The sequence below is a fragment of the Esox lucius genome, chromosome 16, assembly GCF_011004845.1.
Source record: "Esox lucius isolate fEsoLuc1 chromosome 16, fEsoLuc1.pri, whole genome shotgun sequence".
Classification (NCBI taxonomy): Eukaryota; Metazoa; Chordata; class Actinopteri; order Esociformes; family Esocidae; genus Esox; species Esox lucius.
In genome coordinates this window covers 14,489,579-14,514,006 of record NC_047584.1, presented here as the reverse complement: position 1 = coordinate 14,514,006, position 24,428 = coordinate 14,489,579, and the positions used below count along the sequence as shown (strand labels likewise).

The 24,428-nt window shown below is 44.6% G+C and overlaps 2 protein-coding genes across 8 annotated transcripts in view; both read right to left on the bottom strand.

The window, feature by feature from the left end:
• Positions 1–1,122, bottom strand: part of gtdc1 (glycosyltransferase-like domain containing 1) — a 52,769-nt gene extending 51,647 nt beyond the window's left edge. For all 4 annotated transcript variants that reach the window (XR_002198015.2, XM_010879951.4, XM_020055103.2 and 1 more), the window contains exon 1: positions 697–1,122. Coding sequence is in view for 3 of the 4 variants with exons in the window: in XM_010879951.4 (XP_010878253.1) it covers positions 697–792 (96 nt within the window). In the remaining variant the exon portion in view is untranslated. The remainder of the gene's footprint in view (positions 1–696) is intronic.
• A 718-nt stretch (positions 1,123–1,840) lies between these two features.
• The window catches only part of zeb2a (zinc finger E-box binding homeobox 2a), a 48,235-nt gene continuing 25,647 nt past the window's right edge, over positions 1,841–24,428 (bottom strand). The window contains exons 3-10 of one of the 4 annotated variants that reach the window (XM_010879946.4): positions 15,766–16,044; positions 12,880–12,948; positions 11,689–11,886; positions 11,203–11,417; positions 9,136–9,244; positions 6,791–8,817; positions 5,944–6,121; positions 1,841–3,936 (exon numbers count right to left, since the gene is read on the bottom strand). In XM_010879946.4, coding sequence (XP_010878248.2) covers positions 3,347–3,936; positions 5,944–6,121; positions 6,791–8,817; positions 9,136–9,244; positions 11,203–11,417; positions 11,689–11,886; positions 12,880–12,948; positions 15,766–16,044 — 3,665 coding nt within the window. In that variant the 3' untranslated portion in view covers positions 1,841–3,346. The remainder of the gene's footprint in view (positions 3,937–5,943; positions 6,122–6,790; positions 8,818–9,135; positions 9,245–11,202; positions 11,418–11,688; positions 11,887–12,879; positions 12,949–15,765; positions 16,045–24,428) is intronic. The other 3 variants (XM_010879948.4, XM_010879947.4, XM_010879949.5) reach the window with 3 other exon arrangements.

The window sequence follows — 24,428 nt, the reverse complement described above, 5'->3', positions numbered from 1 at the left end:
AACATCCTTGGTATAATAAGCACCATGCTCTACCAACTGAGATGCACAGCATCTGTTTGGAGCAGTCACTCACAAGTATGATTATGAATGAAATAAATACTGTAAAACCTGTACATAGGTACCTTTAGTAGCTGCATAGGCTCGACAATCGAGTCAATGTGCTTGTTTAGAACCAAAAAGATGCTCCTCATGACCAGATATCACTAAATATCGTTGTGCAAATTCTGGTGTGCATAGTATTGACACTTTTACATAATACATATATAGGCTAAAAAATGTTTAGAGTTGTACTAAAGACATATCAGTTTGCGAACAATGGTAAGAATTTTTTTTTTTTATCCTAGCCTTGTCTAATGGAAAACATCACTGTATTTAATACGGGATGAACATAGATTTTAGATATTTTTGAGGAATGCAATATTCGCGAAAAAAGTAGCCGTAGCCAGTTATGTTGTTTCGGACTACGTAGCAATTTATGCAACATCTCCTATTATAGAGACCATAATTAAATCCGTATAACCTTGTAATCGAAGACATGTAATCTGCAGTTTCGATATATTAATACAAATAAAGATTTTCTTCTTCACGTTGACAAATGTAAAAATGTAGAATATGTGCAAAAAGTAAAGAATTTGGAACAGCGTGCAGACCACATGGTAACAGTCGTTTGTGTCAGAAATCGGAAAGAAAACTCACCTCTTCCTGAATATCGTGGGTAGAAAAAAACGACGCACGCATTTCGTCCTTACGCGATACCGTCATTTTAGAAACGCCTCCACTACTGGTTGGCATAGATCTTCATATCGAGGCGATAGCGGGAGAGAGGGCTTTTCTGTGTTTTGACAATTCTGTCAAGACGGGATTTTGCTAGGCTACTTGTGAGCACATTTGCTAAAAGCTGATATGCCATGTTTTAGACTCAGTTATGATTTTTTTTTTGTGGATTCTTTCATGTCCTTTCTATTTTTCTCTCTTTCTCTGTGTGTTTGTGTCGATGTCTGTGCGTGAACTATTCACCTGCTTCTGTTTGCATTTCATTAGTTAAATGAGTACGGTCATATATAATAATTCTTCTGAGATCCTGTGCAAACAGTTCACAGCCAGTTTGACTGTCTGCTGCTGGTGGCAATTCTAGCTCAAGACTAATGTCTTTAAACTTCAAAGAGGCTAAATTAAAAATAGAGTGTCTGTGAAATCTGGCACATAATTTGGAATCCACATCAAAAGGTAAAAGTTCAACAAAACCAATTATAAGTGTAAAGACATCAATAAATGGCATTTGATTGGGAGATTTGAGATAGTTTTGTTTCACTTTATTGTACAGCAAAAGGCTGTACTAATTAGTATATGGAACTTTCTCTGACTAGAAACTAAAGCTTGTTATAAGTCTAAATGTTTAAATTCACTTACTCTTAAATTGTAAAGTGAAACAAAACACTAACACAACCTACTTTCATATGAGAATGTCTCCATACTCTGAATTATGGCATTTTCACTTCCATTTTATGTGCTGTCTAATTAGGAAACTGTAAAACAACCAGTAATATATCTTCAAACCTGCACTGTATTCTTGTCTTACTTGTGGTCAATCTTTCCCAATAGAGAGATATTCTGCAGATGTGCTGTGTCTTGGCATCCACTGTGAAACATGCAATGGATAAGAACAGTTCACTTCTACCTATTAAAACTACTTTTGAGGACTGCTAATAGTAAAAGTGGTAGGTATATTTGAATAATTAACTTAATAAAAAATGGTTTGAAAAACAGACTGCTATTCACCAAATGAGCAAATATTTAGTCACAGTTAGGTTGTTAATAAACAAAGTAGTTCAAGTACAAGAAGAATAACACAGCTTTATTAAAATTTAATTTGGCTACATTTATTCGAGCATGGTAATTTCCAAGAGAAATTAAAAATTCATTACGTCAGACATTTCAGGAATTTTTCATCATCAACAGTCCCTCTATCATCACCTCTTTACCTGGATGAATAGTGGATTTTTATTGTCAAAAAATACAGTGTTTTCACAATATTGTATCAAAAGTTCCCCAAATTTAGAATTTCCAGTAGTTGAAAGGAAATAAAACAATAAGTACAATACTGAAAATTTTAACAATTAATGTTTTTTTTTTTTTTTCAAATACCATAGAATGCTCTATTTATAATTTGCTCCAATAGACAGTGACAGAATCCTTTACTAAAATATATCTATTTGTTGAGGAACTATAATACTGTACACTACAGTATGAAATAAATAAAATTAGGAAATATAAAATGAGTCACATAAATAAAATGGAAATCTTAAAATAAAAACAAAACGTAATTTATGCTTGGAAAAAAAATCAACAAAAACAAAGTAATACTAACAAAAGGTCATGAAAAATACAGAAAATTGCACAAACATATGTAAACTAACAAACTGCTGTCACTATGCTAATACTGACATAGGTACTTCAAAAAACAAGGTGAAATATTTATTTAATACTGAAGCCATTGCAAAGATAACACAAGTCAACTCTGATTTACACTGTACAAGGATGGCACTTGCAGAAACGCACAGGTGAAAAGGTTTGCATATAAGGCTTTCTCTTGAGAAAATAAAACATACAAAGGCTCTGTCTGTCATACGGAGCCCTCCATATTTCACTATTCTCTCCTTCATTCCATCACTCCTTTCCGGTCCATTTTAAGACTCACAACATATCAAAATCACACAGGTTTAAAGTTTTCTTCACATAAAGAAATTTGTGAGGCCCAAAATTGTGTGGTTAGTTTGCCGGGCAAAAAGGAGGGTCGAACCAAGGACATCACAGTAAAGTGGTAGACAAAGTACAACACTGACGGACTGCTACCGAGTCTTCAAGCACGGTATAAATACATAGGCTTTTTTTTCTCCAAAAATTATTTTTGTAGTGATTAAAGGGGCAGAGTGCAATTTCCTGGTTGTGGGGTATGAACACAATGAAACACAAGGGTTAAGAACATTATAGCACCACACAGCTTTTAGGCCTTTAATACTGTACATTAAAAACAGCTTCATTTTTTTTTTTATTATAATGATAATCATTATTACTTCATTTTTTGCATAATGTGGATTCTTAAACAATCCCACCCAGCTTTTCATCACAGTTCTGATGTTGGCAGTCACCACATTGCATGAGTCCATCATCATGTGCTTCTGAGAAGCTAGAGGCAAGTGCTTGCTTGCTTGACTGAGCCACTGCAGTGCCTTTCTGAAAACGAAGCAAGTTTCATGTTTGCTGGAAGATAGGAAAAAGGAAATGAAACAAACCAACATCACAATTATCTGCTGAAAGCTTCTTTTCGACTGACTGCATTATTAACTTAATCTGCTTCCTCCTGGTCCGACTTGGTGTCTGTTTTCCCTTCTCTTGAACTCTCATCCATTGAATGCTCTGCATCTTTCCCCTCGTCGTCCCTCACGTCCATCCTGCTGTCACCCTCGTCCTCTTCCTCCTCTCCTTCCCTGAAACCTCCCATCTCCCGACTGTCTGTCACCTCCTCGTACGTCTCGTCCACTTCCCTTTCTCCTCGTCCTCCCCTCATCCCTCCTTCTGTGCCGTTCCTCATGATGGTGCCCCCCATGTCCTCCGGCTGGTCATCGGGGTCCGAGTAGCCCAGTGGCCCCAGACCCTGCAGGTAGGCTCTCCTCATTAGTAGCTCTGTGGGCTCCAGTGGGCCCTGGCCCTTATCCCGGGCCTCCCTCTCTGCCGCCTCCCTCTCCTCGGCCTCCCTCTTGCAGTAGGAGTAGCGATGGTTCATGTGCTGGGAGTAGGAGCCCGAGTGAGAAAAGCGCTTGCCACACTTGTCGCATTGGTAGGGCTTTTCGCCCGAGTGCAGGCGCGAGTGCTCTATGAGGTGGTGCTTATGTTTGAAGGCCTTCTTACAGATTGTGCACTGGTGTGGCCGCTTGCCTGTAGAGACACATGAGACAGGGGAGAGAAGGTGTTACTACTCTGTTACAATTGTCCCCTTCTCTAGAAATGGAACAGTACAGAGGGAAGATTATTCAGTTATTTAGGAGAACATACATAGAATAGACATGAAACGTTAGAGTGAATTTGATCTGACTTTGGTACACATTATATGTTAAGTGCATACTGAGTGTAAAAGCATATCATAAATCAAGAGTTATTCATTCCCTCCAATTATGGTAAAAAAAGAATCAGCAACACAAAAGAATTATAGGAATGAGTAATGTTGTGACTGTACAAATCCAAATAGATATCTAAAATATGTCAGTAGATGAAAAAGAGAGATGTGACTGCACTTAAGCATGTCGATTCATTTTCAAAGTTTACTACTTTATAATCACAATATGAAGAAATACGGGGGCAGCAACATCCTTGAGTACAGGCCAGTCTTTCTTTTTCATCTTCTTGGATCAACAGGTTTTATACACCAACAAATTATTTAGGGAGGGCACAACATTCTGTTTCTTTTTTTCCATGTTTTGCAGAAAAAGTATTTTAAGTACCACTCAATGTAAGGTTGACCATCTCATTGAATCAAATTGAATCACACATTTCAGTTGCTACTAGAAAGCACTGGAAGGAGGCAGGTGGCATTATGAAACCAAACACCCTGTGTTTGATGTGATTGAGTTGGATCCAACTGTGGCGCGGCCGCCAGGTAGCGAGCTAACCAATTACCTCAAATAATTAGAACACCAAGCAAGGTGAAACTGAAGCAGCCTGGTACCAGTGATGGAGGGTGCAGTTATGACATCTTCGGTCCAGATTAAAATGACTAAGATTAGCTTCACGTGATGGTTGTGAATATTTTTATACTTCAGGAGGAACTTCACACCACTTGCCCCATCTCTCCTCGTCCCCGCCCTTCCACCATAGAGCTCTTTGCACAAAACGTATACTACAAGTGACTTGAACTGCCGGAAATATCGTTCCCCGCCATCTGACTTCTATTAGATGTGATGGACCTGTCACGCGGCAATTTAATCGTCCCATATAATAGCACCTTTCCAAAGCACACATCCCACGAACACATGCAAAAGCCTCCCGTCCTACGAATGCCAATGCACATACTGTATACACATGTGAGCAGCCACGCTACCGATTCACGGACACACACTGGCAGTTCCTAGTCACAAATAGCCTTGGAATGCCGGCAACATCTTCAATAGTTGGCATACTAGAAGTGGCCTCCCTCCTCCCCCCCCTACCCAACACCCCCACGGAGGAGCAAAAATAGACTAGACAGCGAAATCCTGATGGAGCATTCCTGCACAGTGACAGGGGAATGCAAAGCGATGGATGATGCAACGTGGTGAAAGAGGAGTCCCCCGGGAGGAAAGTTCAACTTTTTGAAGATAATTTAAAACAAATACAGACATGCTACAGAGACGTGCCTCCTATACGACCTGACTTTCTATTAAATAACACCGGGGTCTACAGTCACCTCTGTCCCTGTTGCTGGAGGCTCTGTATTTTGTACTGTATGTCCCTGTGTATTATCACACATGACTAGTCTGGACTTCAACAAATCCCATCTGAAGCTGCAAATCGGTTTGCAAAATGGCTACTGGTCCTGTTACTTCTGGCATTCAATATCAAAATGCCTGAAATTACTATGCCACTACTATGGTCTGGGATTGATGCAAAGAAGCTTATGTCTATTTAACCGAATGTTTCTGTAACCTCTGTCACATCACCCCATTATTCCCAACCCCCTGTCAGAAGGAAAGGAGCATGTTAAAGATCATGGGTCTGAACACAGAGAATGTAAAATAACGTAAAAGAGAATAGTAAAAGAGTAAGGACTTGGACGGGAGAAAAAACGATGTGATCAAGAATGAAAAATATAAATAAATGAAAAAGAGCTTTCAAAAGACACAAAACATGGAGGGGGATGGGCACAAAGGCAAAGATGGGGTAAAAAAGAAGTGTCCAAATGTTATATACCTGTGTGCTCATATTTGTGTCTTAGGAGGGAACTGGTCTTCTGGAATGTTTTGTCGCACAAGTCACACGCGTACATACCACTTTCTGTCTTCTTAATCTTCTTCCGGGAGAGGAGCGATTCTTCTGTCAGGTCCTCCAGGCCTGACAGATAGTCTGCAGTGCTGTCCAGTAGCTCCCCCTATGAGATGAGAGAGGCAGATTTTTCAATTCTTTGTTAGTAATCCGCACCTGTCACCTAAACATAGACACCTTCTGCTCTGAGTTTGATCCCAAGTCTGGACAGAGCTTAGCCGTCGATCCGTGCAACCTGTGTAAGACACTTCTTACTGCCCAGGAGAGAAGATAGTAAAAAAGGAACATATGGGCTTTTTAATTCTTTGTTGTGGATTTTAAGTGTAGGGTAGACGGAAATATAAAACAGACAGCCGCAAGGAGAACATTTATCTGATTAAATTATTTGACCAAAAGGAAATTCTGCAGAAAATGTTGCATTGTGTGGTGTTGAATATAATTACCTGTATCAATATGACTCAATCATTTAAAAGTACAAATTGTTTATTTTGGACCTCTTTCTATAATAAATACTCAGTAAATCGACTGGCCACAGCCTTTTTTGAATGTTTACTTTATATTTTCAGTACATTTTGTTCAGTTGTCAGTTAACTCAAAGTCAACTTAAATTCAAATCGGAATGTCACGATGGCATTCGATTTAGGTTAAAATCTGGGTGACAAAATTACCAAATTCACTGAAGGACTTTTTGGAAAGAAATTTTTCATGTTGATTCAACACCATCACCATTTTTTTTTTCATGACATGGAAACAACAAACTCAACCAAACTCTTACCTGAAAACCTGGTTTCCGTTGGTATTTCCTCGACCTGTGTTGCATTTCAGCAAATGTAGCCGCCCCAGTTGCATAAGTATATGCCATATGGGGCAGGAAGCTCATTGGATCAAGCCCAGGGTATGGCCTCAGGCCTGGGATGCTGGCCTGGGCCTGCATGAAACTAGGTGGGGGGAACGCTCCATGTGGGGGCAGAGATGTGTACATGTGACCACCACCAAAAGGGTTGATGCCGAAAATGGGGCTGGCACTCTTCTCCATCTGGTGGCCGCTGTTCCCGCCGTTGTCTCTCTCCGAGCTTAAGAACTCCTTCTTGATGTGGGCTAAGTCCATGGGCTCAGTCCCCTGCTCCCGGCTGGAATGGTGGTGGTCACTGTTACGGTCTGAGACATATCCGTTTGGTTTAGACCTCTTTTCTCCCTGTGAGATGCTCTTGCTCATCATGTGTTTTGGCAAAGAAAGGTCCAAAGGGGCGTCCCCGCCGTGGATGTCCCCTTCAGACGTCAGGCTGTTTGGAGTGTACGAGCTGCTCTGGGAGTTTTTAGAAGAAGTGGAGGAGAGATTGAGAGGAGATGGAGTGCTGCTCCTAAGGTGGTCCAAGGGGTCTAGTGGTTTGTCTCCCGTCTGCCTATTGGCTGTAAACTGGTTAGTCTTTGAGTGTCTGTGGGAAGCCTCACGGTCGCCGTTGGTGTTACCGCTATGTAAATCAGATAGTGCCATGATGCGGTCCACGTGTTGCGCCATGGACATTGGCGACCTCGCCAAGCTGAGTTGGTTGTGCTCCTCTGCACTGCTTCTATCTGGTGGTGGCGACCGCTTCCTCTGGTTGGCGTTGCTGTTGTGTTGCTGCTGCTGATTCTTCCACTGGGAGAACCACTCTTTGACAAACTCCTGCGGGAGACCAACTGCGATGGAGATCTTCAGCAGCTCCTCTGCGTTGGGATCAGTGTTCATGGCAAAGTACGCCTTGAGCACCGACACATGGTCCTTAAAGGGGTTCACAGGGCTGGTGGCGCCCCTCTCGGACAAAGAGGAGATCAGAGCAGCCTGTTGCTCTGACGGGAAGACCCCCCTGCGGCTGGGAGGAACGCCCTCGCTGGGCTGGAGGTGGTTGATTTCCTCGTTCTTCTTACACAGGTACCGTTCGTGCTGGTGCAGTGGTATTGGCCCTGGGAAAGTCTCCTTGCAGAACTGACAGGAGAATGGCAGGAATGGTACCTGGTGGCTCTCATGGTGTGGCTTGTCCTCTGGATCTGTTGAGTGGTTGAGCCGATCCTTCTTCATGTCCGTGCTGATATGCCTCTTGGAGTCATCGATCAGGCTCTTGGCCTCGTTCACCTTCTCCAGGGTGTAGTCTATGATGCTCTTGGTGGGGCTGCCGTGGCTGACCACTTGGAAGCTGGTACGTGGGGAGGCCAGGGCCAGCTTCTGCTCCTCCATCTGGGCTCCCAGCTCTTTCATGTAGGCCCTGAGCTTGGATATCTCCTCTGGGTTTCCATCCATCTTTTGTCGACACACTGTGTTGTCCACGATCTGGAGTACCTTCTGCACCTCACTCAGGTTGTTCCCCAGGGAACCGTAGCCAAGCAAGGGCAGGTCCAACCCCATCCCACCAAGGTGCTGCAGGGGGCTCTGGGATGAACCGTGGAACCCAACGGGGCTGCTTCCTCGACCGGCTCCGTTCATGTAGCTCCCAGGCGCTGCGACGCCATACTGGGAGGCCATCAGTAGCCGGTAGTCATTGAAGTCCATGGGCTCTGCCTTTATGTCCATGTGACCGTGCTGATCTTGGGGGCCCATGGGACGTCCGTTCTCCAACTTGTGGCGGAGCTGAGCCAGGGTGGGGCTTCCTGGCGAGGAAGAGTTGGAGTTGGGGGAGGAGCCAGCCTTGCCATTGCCCCCTCCATTACGTACACGTCCATTGACAGAGATCAGGCCGATGCATTTCTTGCTGCTGATGTGGGAGCTGTAGGAGCCAGAATGGGAGAAGCGCTTCTTGCAGTTGGAACACTCGTATGGCTTCTCACCTGCAAACAGGAAATAAGGAGTGAAAATATCTGAATATTTCATCTAGTATGAAAATGATCATTTCTATTTCTACTCAACATTTATTTAACTCATCTTGAGATATGGCCTCATCCATATGGTTGAATTAGTCAGTTATGAAACAGGTCTGAAACAGTGCGCTATTATAAAAGAGAATGACTCATTTACTGACAGAGGCCAAAAAGGAACATTATCAATTTTACTCTTATGGCATAAGCCCTCTCAGCTATCTAGCTAGAGTCACATGAATACATATTAAAATGGTGGGTTTAACCCATTTGACTGGGCTTAGTACCTACCGCTGTGAATGCGGAGATGCTCCTTCAAATGATGTTTGTATTTGAAGGCTTTTCCACACTCAATGCATTTGAACTTGCGGTTGCCGGCCCCTTCATTCAGCAGCTGGGGCTGTGGAAGAGAGACAAGGGAGTTTTTACATCAGTGTCACCTAAATGTGTTGTGTAAGAGTGGGTGGTGACAAATGAACCATGGTAAGATTTTGAGGTAGCTGGCCTTGAGAAGGAATGTAATGAGTTTGTCAAAGCTTCAGTGCTAGGTTACTTTGCAACACAAAAACACTCCTGACAATAGTTAACTACATAACAGTTATTTTCGGGTGTTGCATACTAAATTGTGTATTTTAAAAGACAAACCACGAAAGCTACTCCTCAATCGATTTCGAGAATACAGTGTGGGTTGAGTTTTCGTGTTTTGTTCAAAGGTAACTGTTTAGTGTAGGTGCATTTCCTGCATTTGTAATTCAAATGAGTGCAGATAACAAACAAAAACAATGCCTAGGGAGATAAAGCCCCCACAAAGAACTTTATGAGAAAAATGTGGGAGGGTTTGCTTGTTAAATGGTCGTGTTGAATGCCCAAAAAAAATCCCTTCTAGCGAATGCTTTTTCAGGAATCCATGTAGTGATATGTGTGAACGTGTGTGAGTGGTTGCGTATAGAGTTCAGACATTCCTAAAGCAGGTGACATTTCAGGTTCCAGCATGTGATCATGGTGAGCTTATTGAAGGTGGCTTAAAGGGGACTACTGTGGAAATTATAGCTATCCGAGAAAATGAAGCCAACGGCTGACACCGATCCGTCATAACCCAGTGTGTGAACAACTACCCCATGATAAACAGGATTTCCATTGCAAAGGATAAGCAGAGTAGCACAATTCACACATTTGCACCAGTAGCACTCAACTCTAAATCCCTCCACACTCGGTTGCACTAAGGTGATCAAAATGACCTTCCATAAGATTCTTCCTTGAACTCTTTTAACTGGAGAGGAAGTTCACAAATAAACAAACACTTAAAGTCATTTGAGGATTATGATACTCCAGATCACTGGGGAAAATCCCATCTGCTCCTATTTAAGTCAATCTGATGGGGGAGACAGGGGGAGGGGGTGTGTGTGTGGGCGGGGGGGTTGGTCAGGTGAGGTGGTGTAGGGGTTGAAGTGGGAGTCCGGGACAAGGAGTGGGGTGCTGCTTTGCTGCTTCTATTACAGTGGGCTCAGGGCAAATTAGAGTTTTCAATCTGACATGCCTAATTCAGGAAATCTAATTTGTAATCACAGTATAATTGGAAAATTGAAGGATTCCACTGCTTATTTGCATGGTCTGTTATAGGAGATAGTTGGAGATTGCATTTTCGAATATAAAAAAATACTTTTTTTGTCTTTATGTTTACAATTGGGTGTTCATAAATAGTTTAACTCATTCTTGGGTTGTACATCCAAAGAGGGAACTTAATGGACGCTATGCTCACCGAAAGCACTGGTTATTACTGCATATTAAACCAAAGGAAATGGTCCATATCTCTAGCACTATCTTTATGAGTGCTAATTTCTAATCAAATCTGTTCCAGTTCCAGCAACAGCTGATGTAAAAAGTCAGATGGCCTGAGGAAGGCAATATGCTAGCACATCCCACGCATGCCTCACTGTAGGCGGAAGCTTGGGGGAGAACAACAAAATGCAGCTGCGAACAAGCAGTGCGGGGTCTGATTTTTTATTTTTTAAAGAACAAGAGCTCAGAGGTAACATGTTTGATGTGAGGGGAGTAGAGGGCGATAAGAAAAGGAAATGAGAATAATCATTCACTCAGGAGAATATGATTCTTGATGCAGAAGATAAGTGCATCCAGTCACCATGAGGAGGCCATTAAAGCCATTATAATTAACAAAAAAGTATGGGGAAAAAATGAGGGAAGGGCAGTTGGCTAAAATGATACGGTGTGTTTCACTCTGAGCCCTGACTGACCCACCAACCGACAAGGCAGTGTGTGAATGAGATCAGCTCAAGAAAAAAAAAAAGAAAGGTGATTAGGAGAAAAGGGAGAACAATATTCTCTGTTGGCCCGTCTCACCTGATCTCTCCCTGGCTTGTGCGTGGTCATATGTCTCTCAAGCTGTGTCCGGTGGGAGAAGGTCTCACTGCACAGGGGGCAGGGCACACTCTCCTCGTTCTTCTCGTGTCTGTACTTGATGTGCTCCTTGAGAGACGTCTGCCGCTTGTAGCCTCGGTCGCAGTAAGGGCAAGTCAACAGTTGGGCGAAAGCATCTGGAGTCCCAGGTGGCAGTTCTGTGCAGAGGAAAGAAAGGGGAGGGGGGGGTCATGAGGTCGGCTAATCGACACTGAGGGGCCGCATGCCCAGGCTGTAAATGGACAACAGTGTTCTGTTTGCTTCACAAAGCCTTTAGCACGGTTGCTTACAGCTGACACGTAAACACACCGTCCATAGAAGTCACTCAGTAACACCACTGGGGAACTAAGCGATTGAAGTGGAAGGTCTGTAACACATTTCCTGAGGCCGCGAAAAAGTTCTGCGAGGGTGTCTTTTTTGGATCCTCACCGTTTTCGTTTTCGTCTTGCCCTATGGCCTCAGGAGTTCCAAGTCGTGTCACTTCCTCTGGCGCTTCTGGATAAATGATGGCGGTGTCTCCACGCTGAAGGTACTCCGCAATACTGGCCGAGTGACCGTCACTCTCCTCCAGTTTGCTACGCTTAGTGAAGTAGTCATCCAGCTCCAACACTCCATCCATACCCTTGCCTGTTTAAGTGGAGGAAGACAAATGAAAACATTGGTCAGTCTCCTTCCTCCTTCTTGAGAGATGTGTTGCAAAGCTACAGAATATTGGCCACACAGGAAACAGACTGGTCTCTAAATGTGATGAAGGACATGGAGAGAGGAAAGCATTAAGCCACTACTTAGAGGGGAGTATACATTTAAGTTACCGTTAATGATGTCATGTAATGGCTTCTACAAAGAAAAATCGGAGACAATTTCATCATTAAGTAATGTTCGCAACCCATCTTAAATGGTGGAAAAAAGCTTTTAAACATTTGAACTTAAATATTTCCTTGTGTAACGGGTAATTGGTTTAAGTTGCAATTCGATTTGTGGGTTTACAGATCTCACTTAAAATTCTCTCTACATAATTTAAAGCAATTTGATTGTAAGATAATGTAGAGTTGTATCTGCTTAACAGTCAGTGTGGGGATAATGGTATATCAGGTATCTAATGCATTAATCGCCTGATTTGTTAAATCATGGCCGTTAACATGTCTACCTTAAGGCTTGTTTGTCTTTGGATCAGGTCAGTACTGGTTGCTATTGGCTTGTGTATTGTGTGCAGCTGTGACACAGATTTGGCTTTTTTTTTTCTTTTAAGGATAAACAATATCCTTAAAACAAAGGATACCAAACTGTCCCCAATAGGTTTCGATCCCATGTGGTTACTTCAGGCAAGTTTTGTTGATGAAATGCTCAATTGCAAAGAGAGTTCTGACTTGCTGCAAGGAACAGCTAACATTTTATTGTCTCATCGTAAACCAATTTGAAAGTACATGAACCAAACAAATGAGATTTAGGTCAAAACTCAATTTTACAGCAAGATGCGATTTGCGTTGCACTCTCACTCGCTCAACCTACAAATGTTTGCTTTTCTTTCCTTCTCGCTTTGATGCACAAGGAGGGACATTATCTTTCATGTAGCTTGACTGTGTGTGTGTGTGTGTGTTTGTTTGTTTGTGTGGAACTCACCTGTACTGTTTCCAACAGAGGGAAAAGTGTCCTCTGGCCCCAAGGGTTCATATTCATCTTTCCTTTCATCTGTGAAGGAGAGGAAAGGAGCGTTTAAAATCAGACAATCGACTGTGTCTAACGCAGCTTTCAATATACTGAAGTGTGACTGTGGTTCAGCACTCGAGGCGAAGTCAAGCGGAATGTACACGGCGCATGTTGCCCTGACAACACATTTAAGGAGTACCTCCTTCCATCCAGCCACGGCTCATAATATCAAGGTATTTTCCAGATAATGAGGCAGGAGAGGAGTGGACATATACTGTGCCTATTGTGTTTGTTCCTCCTGGCCCCACTCATGTGACTCCTCAACAGGAGTCACAAGTATCGTAAGCTTCCACTTCAAAGGATGGGTATTCAACACCCCTGCCTGCCTGCCGCAGGAGAGAAGGGGGGGGGGGTCAAGAGAGAAGTCTCCTTTCCCCCTTCTCCCCTTTTTCATTGCACCAGGTTATACTTTTCAAAACTTCCTTCCTCATAAGTGATACGTGTTAAACAGGAACCTGATGCTATGCTTTTCATACCAAAACAGTCTTGCTATGAGTCAAGGGAGTCACAAGACACTAGAAACCTGGTAAGATCCAAATAGAATCAATGTATGTAGTTGATTGACACATATTTTGCGGCCTTCAAGATATAATGCATTCAGATCAGCCGGCTTTCCTACAATTCATTAAAAAAATTGGGGTGAAAAGAAATGTCAGTATTAATAGTATGTGTCACCGCCACAAAGAGCAAACGTTCCTTTTCTAATGGGGAATTCAATGTTGCTTCCCTTCGCCACAACTTGAAAGTCACTCAGAGGAGAATCATTGCCAGACTTTTTAGAGTAAGTTAAACTACGCCAACATAGGGACTTTTTGTGGTTCAAGCGCTCAGAGTAAGGACAAAGGCATGTGAGTAACGCCCTGTGCCACTGTCGTAGAATCTAGTCACTGTACTCAAGTGTCATTCTATTTTCAGTTGGATCCTTCTCCACTACACTTAGAGTACACTTGTACTGTAATGTGAAATATAAAATGGAAGTGTTTTCAGTAGTATTTCTTTCCTAGAAAGGCAAAATGGCGGTTACAGTCAATTATTATTTCAGTTCTGTTTGTGGTAACTCTGTTTCGACCCTTCACACATTCTTGATGTGACTCAAACAGTCACAGCTTAGGACTGCTTCTTTAAATTTATTTTGGTACCTTGATGTGACACCCAAGTATTTTACATCAGTGGCATAATTTAGATCAGTAAAGAAATATACCTATAGCCTATGTGAAATGCCAGTCGAATCAAATCCAAACCACTTTGTAAAGAGCTAGTTTAGCTTTAGCTATAATTGTAGCAGATGTGCTAATATGGCATTGATTTCATTTAGAACTTTCTTAAGACGATCATGATAATAATGATATGCTCTTCACATCAAGGCAATTTTTATTTACATTTAGTTTTGGAACATTTTCAAAAACTCCTTCCCAGTCTTTCCTATTTCCCAGATCAGCGGTGCTGTGTACCACAAAGCCATTACCAGAGACGGATAGCCGACGCCGGTCCCTTTTTTAAAACCGGGTGTCTCGCATGAGTTCTCTCTGCACTTTGTATCTGTCAGGCAGCCCTAGAATGGTGGGCCTATTATGCATGTAAATGGCCATCATAAAGCTCCAAATTTCATTTAGGGCTGTTAATGAGTCCTGCTAAAGCCTGGCTCCCCCTTAACGATCCCGTTTGGCTCCTAATTAAAAGTATTTGTCTTTGCAGCCCTGGCGACACCGGTTGTCCTGTCACTGATGCAGATGAGTTGGAGGAGGCGGGTATGGAGGAATATGAGGGGGTTGGGGGGTTGGGGGGGTTAGTGGTTGACAGGTTTCGCATGCACGACTTGCTCATTGTTGATAGCTTTGCCTGTACAGTACAACAGAATGGGAGGGTGAGGGGATATCCTGGTTATGACCAACTAAACAGAGTCCAAGAATTGAAATGTGTATCGGGGGGTATTTAAAAAATATATAAATATATAATATATATACAGGGTTACAATTGTGGGTCAATCTGAGTGAAGGGCTGGCCGTTTTAAAACACTTCATAACTAAAATATTGTGACATATTCTGTTCTGCCGTGACCTTGAGTACATTGAACTTGTTGGAGTTTAGTTTATTCCTCTGAAAGTATTTGGAAACAATGACAGTATTTGGAAGACAGTTCACATGCATCAACAGAGCCAAGAGAATTAAAGGAGCACAAATTCTCTTTTTTTAGAGGGTGGTGCTAGAGGGTGGTGTTAGAGGGTGGTGTTAGAGGGTGGTGCTAGAGGGTGGTGCTAGAGGGTGGTGCTGGAGGGTGGTGCTGGAGGGTGGTGCTAGAGGGTGGTGGTAGAGGGTGGTGTTAGAGGGTGGTGCTAGAGGGTGGTGCTAGAGGGTGGTGGTAGAGGGTGGTGTTAGAGGGTGGTGCTAGAGGGTGGTGCTAGAGGGTGTGAACAGTCAATGGATGTGAGTTAGAGAGAGGGGAGGATGGGGGTGAGGTCGGCAGTTTTGTGACATGAAGTGCTGACTGTATTTCAGCAGCAACACATCCCAGTAGACTAAGGCACTATGTTAAACACTTCAATCTCCTGTCAATCTCGCCGCGACTCTGAGAACAGGATATTAGTGTCAAGAGTACAGAACAAAGCTACTTCCCAGACCGAAGAGGTGAACGCACTTTATTGTGACGCATGTCAGTGAGAGTCTTTCAGTTTCTATCGTTCTCGAGGTGCGCTGTGCTGGTGTTGTTGTGCAGTTCTGTAATTGATTTGCAACTGTGGGATTTGCTGCTTGTTCACTGATTTACGTTCTGTGGGTGTGCTAAGGGGAGGGACCACTTACCATTCCCATTGAAATGTCCATGTGGGTTTTCTCCCAGGCGCCAGGCGTGGTGTTGGTTCTGCCTCCCGTCTCTACCTTCCGAGCCCTCCTCTGCACCACCCCTATAGGACAGCAGGGCATGGCCCACCCTGGGTGAAGCCTCCGGGTTGGGCACACCGGCCCCAACAGGGCTGCCAGCCTTCTTCCCATTGGTCAGGTCATTCTCCTCAAAGTCCAAAGTCCTGTCGTCCTCGTCTGTCTCTGAGCGCGTCTCCACCGCATTCTCATAGTTCAGCACTGCAAAACATAAAGGGAGCTGTTAGCTTTCTAAAACAACATCCGCCTTACACAGCCCTAGTGGCAGAGGGTTTAGTAGCAGAGGCAAAAGTCGCATTCCAGCACTGAATAGTTTGGGGAGCTTTTTAATACAGCCCAGCCCAGACACCCTAGGGACCCAGTCGAAATTGTCAGCTTGTAAATATTACATCCCTGAACCTTGATAACATTCGGTTGATTTTTGATTCTGGCTGATCCCAGTGGCCTTCACTGAAACCTATAAATATGTCCTCTTTGGTGTAGCTGAAAATACTCTGAGAAAGGTGCCTGAGAAAGGCAGCCGTACACCCGAAAGAGAAACAGGAGGGGGAAAGAAATAACACACAAAACATTTTTTAAAAGGCATGACATCATGGGAACTACACGCAGGAAAGGGGGCCCTCGGGGTTGGAAAATAGAGCAACATTTTCAGGTTCATTTTGAGTTCTATGTACGCCTAATAAAGCAATATTTCACCGTGCTCGTGTGTGTTATCTCTGGAGGCCGCGGCCAACTCCTAATAAACAAGTGGGAAATGGCTAAAAACGAATGCGTTTTGAAGTAAATTGCTTGTTTGGGGTACTATTTGGTTCCACTCTTCCGTCTTTCGAAACTCCAAACCTTTACATCCTAACGGCATACCATTCCCGCACACTTTCCCATGGACTAGAATTCAAAATGCCCCCCCAACTCTTCCCCTTCGGGTACATCAAGATTAAGCTTCGCATATCTGTTCATAATATGATCTTTGTTTGACTGTATGGTTTCGGCACTTGCCTCCGGGACAACTGCGCAACAGGTGCAAATTAAAAAGGGGAGCCACGATGGGGTGCGCTGAATCTGCTGACCTGGGCTGAATACCAAGAGCAGCGGAGGGGGTGGAGGGCGTGGGACAAAACCCTCTTTAATAAGAGGTGTGACCACAAGGATTTAGGGGCAGTTTAGACAGGGTAATGCCCTCTCCAATCAAAAAAAGACAGAGAGAGAGAGACAGACAGAGGGAGAGAGAGAGAAGAGGCTGAAAAGTGAGACGTGAAAACGTGTGTGGTCTAGGTATATGTTGGATATAATATGATTTCATTCAACGTCTTAACCTCGCCCTCCCTCCCTCTGCCTTCCTTTCTCCACTCCCACCCTCCCTCCCTCCACATCTACCTCACACAAACTCCTCTCACCCTCCCCAGAGACCAGCAACAATAGCGTTTTTGCCTTTTTGCTGTTTGAAAAAGGCCAGTGAAAAGACCAGCTAGTATCCTGGCCTCTAACTTCTTTTTTTATCTAGACTGTTATAATAAAACCACAAATTGTGGGCACATTTACTATAGGAAAGGATTTTAATCAAATAATGTCTTTAAAGAAAAAGAGAGAAAAAGCTGCCTCACTTTTTTATTTTTTTTATTTCTCATGGACCAACAAAGAAAAATGTTTAGGGGGGATGAATACGAACACAACTGTTTGTTTGTCACTTTACTTATGTTGCTCAGATACTTGGCCAGTGTGTGGCTGTTTTGTATCTGTGAGCTGTGGTGGGAGGCAGGAAGACGAAGAAAAGCCAGTGACCTCCCAAACAAAAGCAATTCATTATACTGTTTGCCTCCCAGGTCACATGGGTCTAGCTGTGTGGCAGATGTCACAGGAGGCTGAACTAAAGCCTACAGGCTGGGGTCTCCGTTGCCGTGTCTCTAAATCTGTAGTTTTGCTTGTAAACCACCTCAGACACATCACCTGTACGTACAACCTTTCATTATGCTAGCCGGCAGTTAGCAAACTGTTTTCCCTGTAGGTTTAGTCAGAACCAAGCGAGTTGCAACAACTCTGAGCCCACGGAGGGAGTGTGTTTTGTCTCCTCTGACATCTATGATGGAACGTCACCCTTCGCTCTGTCTTGCCGCACCTCCATTGTGTGTGGAAGCGCCGCCGTTCCGACCTGCTGATCTCACAGAGGTCCATTGTCTCGGCCCGTCACCTCTCCACCGATCGATCCTTTGTGCTCATTCAAGAAGCCAGAGACAAAGCAGCGACAACGCTCGCTATTCTCCTCAGACCGCTCTCTGCCTGCCTCTCTCTCTTCTCTCTCTGTCCCTCCCTCCGCTGCTCTGTCTCACTGCTCAACTTAGGCGTTCCACAAAGAGACATTAATCTTGACCCCTCCCTAGCTGGTTTCATCATCTGTTATATTTGACTCAAGTCAGATTCCAAACAAGAAGACTGGTCTCTCTAATGTGAATGTGAATGCCTCCAGCTGTTTGATTGAATGACTTAATGTGTCCAACCCAGGCTACAGGTTCCAGGCAGTTGGCTTTAAGAAGCTGATATCGACCACAGTTGGATTTTCTACCTCGATACAAGTGCAGGGCAAGAGAACCCTGTCATACTGAGAATGCCTCCAGAGTCTCAAATGATAGTGTAGAGTGATTATGTTGGTAGGTCCATTATAACCAAGTCCTTCCACTCTGCCTGCTTTATGTTCAAGAAAAATCAATAGTTGAGGTTAGGCGGAGCTGTCTTATAATGCAGGGCGCCATTCACATCAAACAGTGAAGCCCATCATAATTTGAATGTATCGGACTGATCCACTGACTCGTATGACAGGTCGACATCAGACATTCCAGTAATGCGTTAACCGCGACCATTTCCTTCAATAAAATCCAATGACCTTTGACCAAGCGTACCCTTGAGGCATCTACATGCATTAGCTAACAGGTGGAGACCATACCTGTCACAAATCATATGGATCCCGTAATGGGGTGTTCCTCCCACAGCGTGTCCCTGGGCTCTGCAGTCGCCACACCTGTCCCCTCCTCGCCTGAGACGGGCTTCCTTCCTCGTCGTCCATTTTAAACGGAGCCAGGGTGGATCAGATAAATCAGACATAGCCCTTGCCTGTAAGTATGCCACGAGGCTAGTGTCCACTCCACGCAGTTTCCATTTCTCAATCTCTCTTCCTTCTCTTTGCAGCTCCATGAAACGGCTAGTTTAATACACATACACAGACACACTGGTGTATGTGTGTGTGTGTGTGTGTGTGTGTGCGTGTGTTTGTGTGTGTGTGTGGGAGTTTGATATGATAATAAAAACGAATACAGGTTCCAGGTGATCCGTCTATGCTCTCCTGTTTCTCCTATCTCTCCTGTCCGCCGCTACGACTGCCTGGGTAATGAGAGATGAGGTGGAAGCGACCGGAGAAACACACTGCTCTCTCTGTTCTACCTCTCTCTCTCGCTGCCTGCGAGCGGTGCAGATCACCTGAGCGAACAACTGGCAGGGGAGGGGGAGGTGAGTAGGTAAAGGAAACACAGCCTGGATGCTGTGCAAAGGAGGTCGCTGCCTAGCGGCTAAAAGCTGGAATTGGTCCAACATCCATGTGATAACACTTGTAGGCTGTTGTTTTCCACACACAGGGTGGTGAATGACAAACAGGTAGTATGGCACTATTTCTTATGGATGTTACGAGGAAATAATGGACAGTTGTTCCGGGTTCCCCAGGCGAGTTGTCAATAATGAATGATTAATCACGAAACAACTCTGAGGGGAGTTAAGGGGATCTTTTCATCCTTACAGTTGCTAGTTCACTGTCTATCAGCGGTGTGATGGGCTCACAGCTCGGCACCCGTCAACAAACAGAACAGGAATGAGGAACAATGAAAACGGGCCAGTGTTGTAACACGTCACTGAAAACTGTGTGATGCGCTCATCAGTACGTCCACCAAAGAGTGTGTCAAAATCTGTGTGTGCATTCACGCACGTCTGGGGTGTGCGCCGGCTAGGAGGATGGGGGTGGTACCACAGGCCAGTGTCTGCCCTGAGCCGGCAACAGGAGTCTGCCTCTAATTGAATTAAACTCCCATTTATCTACGGGGTCCTGAGCAACAGGCTGGAAGAAAGGAGAGAGGAAAAAAAGAGAGAGGCAACTAGAGAAAGATCTCAGAGTTTTACCCAGAACGCCCAGACAGCCCCCCCCCCCCCCCCCCACCGTTACGGAGCCACCATCTGTGCCCTGCCTGTGCACATGTTACTCCTCTCTACAAATGTTGAGAACCCCCCCCACCCACACACACACACACACACACACACACACACACGCACACACACATGCAGGCACACATAATTACACACACCGGCAACTAGGATCCCTTAGGATAGCCTCCGAATGAGACTCTATGAAGTTAAAGATAGAAAACCATCTAAATAGTTCCCAGTGCCGAGGACAACGCTGAAGACCAGCCGAAGACTTTTGAAACAAAGGCCCGAAAAAACACCATGCCACCAGACCGAAAGAATTACATGAGAAATACAAAGGACGGGCTTTAACCTGATGCTCAACCCCTTGTTATGAAGGTCCTTTAGGCCAGGTAGAAGAGAGAAACAAAGGCAACGCGAGGAAAAAGTGAGGCGATGGAGATTGATCATTCCAGTCATAAACTAGATTGCTTTTTTCCCCAGGTCAATTAATATGCAAATCTAGGAGCAGATGCTCAGCATTCAGCCGCCCCCTGTGTGATTCTGGCATGTCCGTCGGAACTGTTACAAAACCAAACACATCAGAGCCCTTTCTAGAACAAACAACGGCAGTTAAAAACCTGAACTGAAACCAGTGCCCTTCTGTCATACGAAAGGCCACACTCTATACCCTTAATACTAGTGGGTTTTTAAGCCATTGCTCGGAATGTGGCTCTGATATAATAAACTGACAAATAACTGTGCAGATCAATTTAGGCTTTTCATTTGCTCTCTGATGTTGACCTGAATTCACTTAACTAAATGGATTTTGCTCTTGGCTGCAGGTTAGCTATTGATTTTACGCTAATGCTATTTTTGGTATGATGACGACGTGCTCCATATTTGGCATTGATTTTAGACGAAAATCAAACCCAATAGGATAAAGAATCCTTGTTTTGAGTACATCCATATATCTCTCAAGATTGTGGCTTGCTACTTGTTCTTGTACTGAGGCCAAATGTGATTTTCACCTTTCTAGGCTGTGTGGTGCAGATGGTCCCAGAAGGGGCCATCAGGACGTTATGAGGGTTTTAAACCATGTTTCACAATCAGGAAGACAGGTTGCTCATTAAATATTCAGGCAAGGAGAAGGAGTGGCATTTCCGTCTAATCTGACTGCTACGTCAAAGCATGGCCCTGCGGTGAGGGTGGCAAGTCAAGACAGAATAACACACTTAACAATCATAGCTCCACTTTGTTCTGCTGAGAATTTAGCTAACCTTGTTTGTAAAAAAAAAAGCCCCTTCAAAAAAGTAGCTTTAATCCTATATTTGATCTATTTGTACGTGTGGATCAATACTCCTGCACACTCCATGGAAAGAGATGGATGCTGTTTCTAATTGACTTTAGCAAGATTGCATATTTTCTTTCCTTTTGCCTCATCATTGTAGCCTAACCATACCCGCGCACACACACACACACACACACACACACACACACACAGGAAGCTGATGACAGCAACAACGAATGTCTAACAATGGCTGTGTTGTGTTGACGGTCTGTGCCAGGTTGCTCCTGCTCCTCCAGTCCTCCACCACCTGCCTGGCGGTCTCATCGCTCCATGGGTTAACCGGGGCTCTTTCAACTCGCCTGGGGAACCCGGAACAACTGTCCTCGACACACTGTTGACTCTGTGTTCACATTCCACTCCTTCCGCTGCTGTCATCAATTACAATAACTGCTGTGAGGTGGGCCTTGTTGATCACTCTCACGGCGTGTGTGTGTGTGTGTGTGTGTGTGTGTGTGTGCGTATGCATTAGCGTTTGTGTGTGTGTGTATGTATGCGTATGCGTTTGTGTGTGTGTGTGTGTGTATGCGTATGCATTTGTGTGTGTTTGTGACACTAAGGCGACAAATAAATCACCTGGGCTAAACGTACGCGCGCCTAGAAGAATACATGCCGTCAGTGTGAAATTAATTTAGCCGAAGCTGATTAGGAGCGTTAATAAATCGACGGTGGATGCTGCATCCATCTGATATTGCCTCACTCTTCCCGTCAGATTAATTAGGGCCCTACAATAACATACGGCGCTGCTGGTGCAGATTACTGTAAGCCTTATTCTCCCCCTTTTATGAAGAGCTAAGCAAAACCTAAATTGCAATCAAGTATTGCACAGAGTCCTTCGGTAGCTGTTCTCTGTCTCAGTCGAACAAAGAGTCAGAAAGGGATAGGGAGATTGAGGGATGGAGCGATATATGGGTAGTGGTGGGCAAGGCGGGCATCTGTGGTCTGCTCTATGGCAACTGCGGTAATACCCAGAGAGTAACCAGCTGGTGGTGTAGGCGGGAGCCTTTCAAAGAGGTCCGTTTTCTATGTGTGTGTCTGTGCGTGTTACTGTAGTAGCTGGTGGAGGTCCCGCTGATGAGCAACAGCCAGTCAATCCCAGCACTGTTTAGACACCCAAATGTGAGCACCTCTTTCACATGTAAATGAGAGTGTAAATGCACATCTGCTCTCCCCGAACTGGCAAGTTATGCCAGGATCCCTGTCACCTGAATAGAATCTCCACCAGGTACCCAGACAAGAGAGCCCTAAACCCTCTGCCCAACCCCCCCATACCCACCCCCAACCCCCGGAACCAGGAAAAGGCTTGGTGGCCTATGAGTACTGTGGACGGCTGCATTCGCTAGGCCTGATACATGATCTGCCGGTCAACCTAGACGGAATATCTGTCGTAAAAAAGAACCAAACAGCTCATATCCGTATCTGAAGGCATTAAGGGCGTTTGTTTCTGTCTCCGAGCCAGGTGCTGAGTCTGAGGGCATAGGATACCTGGGAAGGTGATAATTAGACCAAGTGGATAATTAGGATGCAGATTATGCCACTTAAAAACGGCTCTGACTCACACGCTGCTAAGCTACTCTACGGAATCCCCTTCTACCATAACCCTGCACACGTGCACACACACACACGCACACACACACACACACTGCCTGTAAAAGCCATAAACAGTGCTCCAGGATGGACGATTATGAGCTGAGCTACAGTAAATATTTGAAGCACCATTGTTTCTTTCACTTCCTCTGGGAGACCATGAAGACGGCAATGCCTTTTCCTCCTGGGGGTCATTCCAGGGAGTAAGCCACAGATCAAATTATCATCCCTGGTGGAAGTGGCACAAATTCTGTCGGCCGTGTTACTGCTCTCTCAGGCTTCGTCCACAGTTTGTGCTGGAGGGTTGAGGACGTGATGTGGAGGCATGCATTATCTATGGCCTCTTCTTGCTCTAAGGTAAAAACAGGACCCTGCAAAGTTGTTCGGAGCACACCAGGGTGAAAGAGCAGTCCGGAATAACCCACATAATGATTTGTTGCGGGGGACATTCAGGGTTTGTCCACAGTTCTTATGAAAGTCAAAGATGACTAGCTCTGCTGGAAACCTAACCTTGTAAAGATGTCTTGGCATGCGTAACCTGATCATTTTGCATCTTTGCAGACGGAGAATCTAAGAATGGAGAAAATCTCTGCGGAGGAGCAGGCTCCAGGAGGGAGCGGAGAAGAGAAGAGCGGCAGCAATGCCATTGGTTTCCATCGCCAGCCAACCTGTTGGCTGCCTGAGGTATCATTATGGCTGTCATACCCAGCCTTTCCCCCAGTGCGGTCCACCATTTTGAAAACAAAAAAGGAGAGTCGCTCTGTAATTCATTCCTATGGGACCGAAAGGCAGGACGGCAGAGCGGACCAGACCTGGCGCTGACCACAGCCAATGAGTTCTGTTTTTCTTCAAATTCAACAAACCGGAGGGGGGTTCGGTGTGCTGTTCTGATCTTTAAACATGCCAAGGGAAATTTCTCAGAGCTCCATACTAAAAGCGAGAGTGTGGCCTTGCTTTATCTTGTAGGTGGCTTCCCTTTGCAGAAGTGTACCTCATTAGGGTTTCTGAGAGACTGGCTGGTCCATTCCCGTTACAGTCAGACACAGGCAACAAATGAGCCCCTCGTCTGTGAAAGGTGTGTGGAAACACCGCAGCTTAAAAGGAAAGGCAGAAAATACTGCCCACACTTTTGTTTAACTTTTTTTTCAGCCCCTAGGTTCACCCAGTCATGTGTCTGTGTCCAGGCACTTATGCTTTTTCTTATCAGCCCCGTTTGCCTGTGTGGAAGGTGTGACGGTGAAACAGTGAGTTCCTCTTTGAAAGTGCCACTGGGTGAGTGCCATGTAGCATTAAACCCTTCTGAGGGGGGACCTAATCAGGTTTTGGCACCTGGCGTTGGGCTGGCTGTTCTGGAAGGAGCGTTAACTGTTGTGTCCCCCGCCCCCTTCACCCCCTACCACCCCAACCACCGCTACAAAAAGCCCTCTCATAATGCAGGTACATAACCATACAAAACAATGACGACACTGCTGCATTCGGAGACTAATAAGTGTTT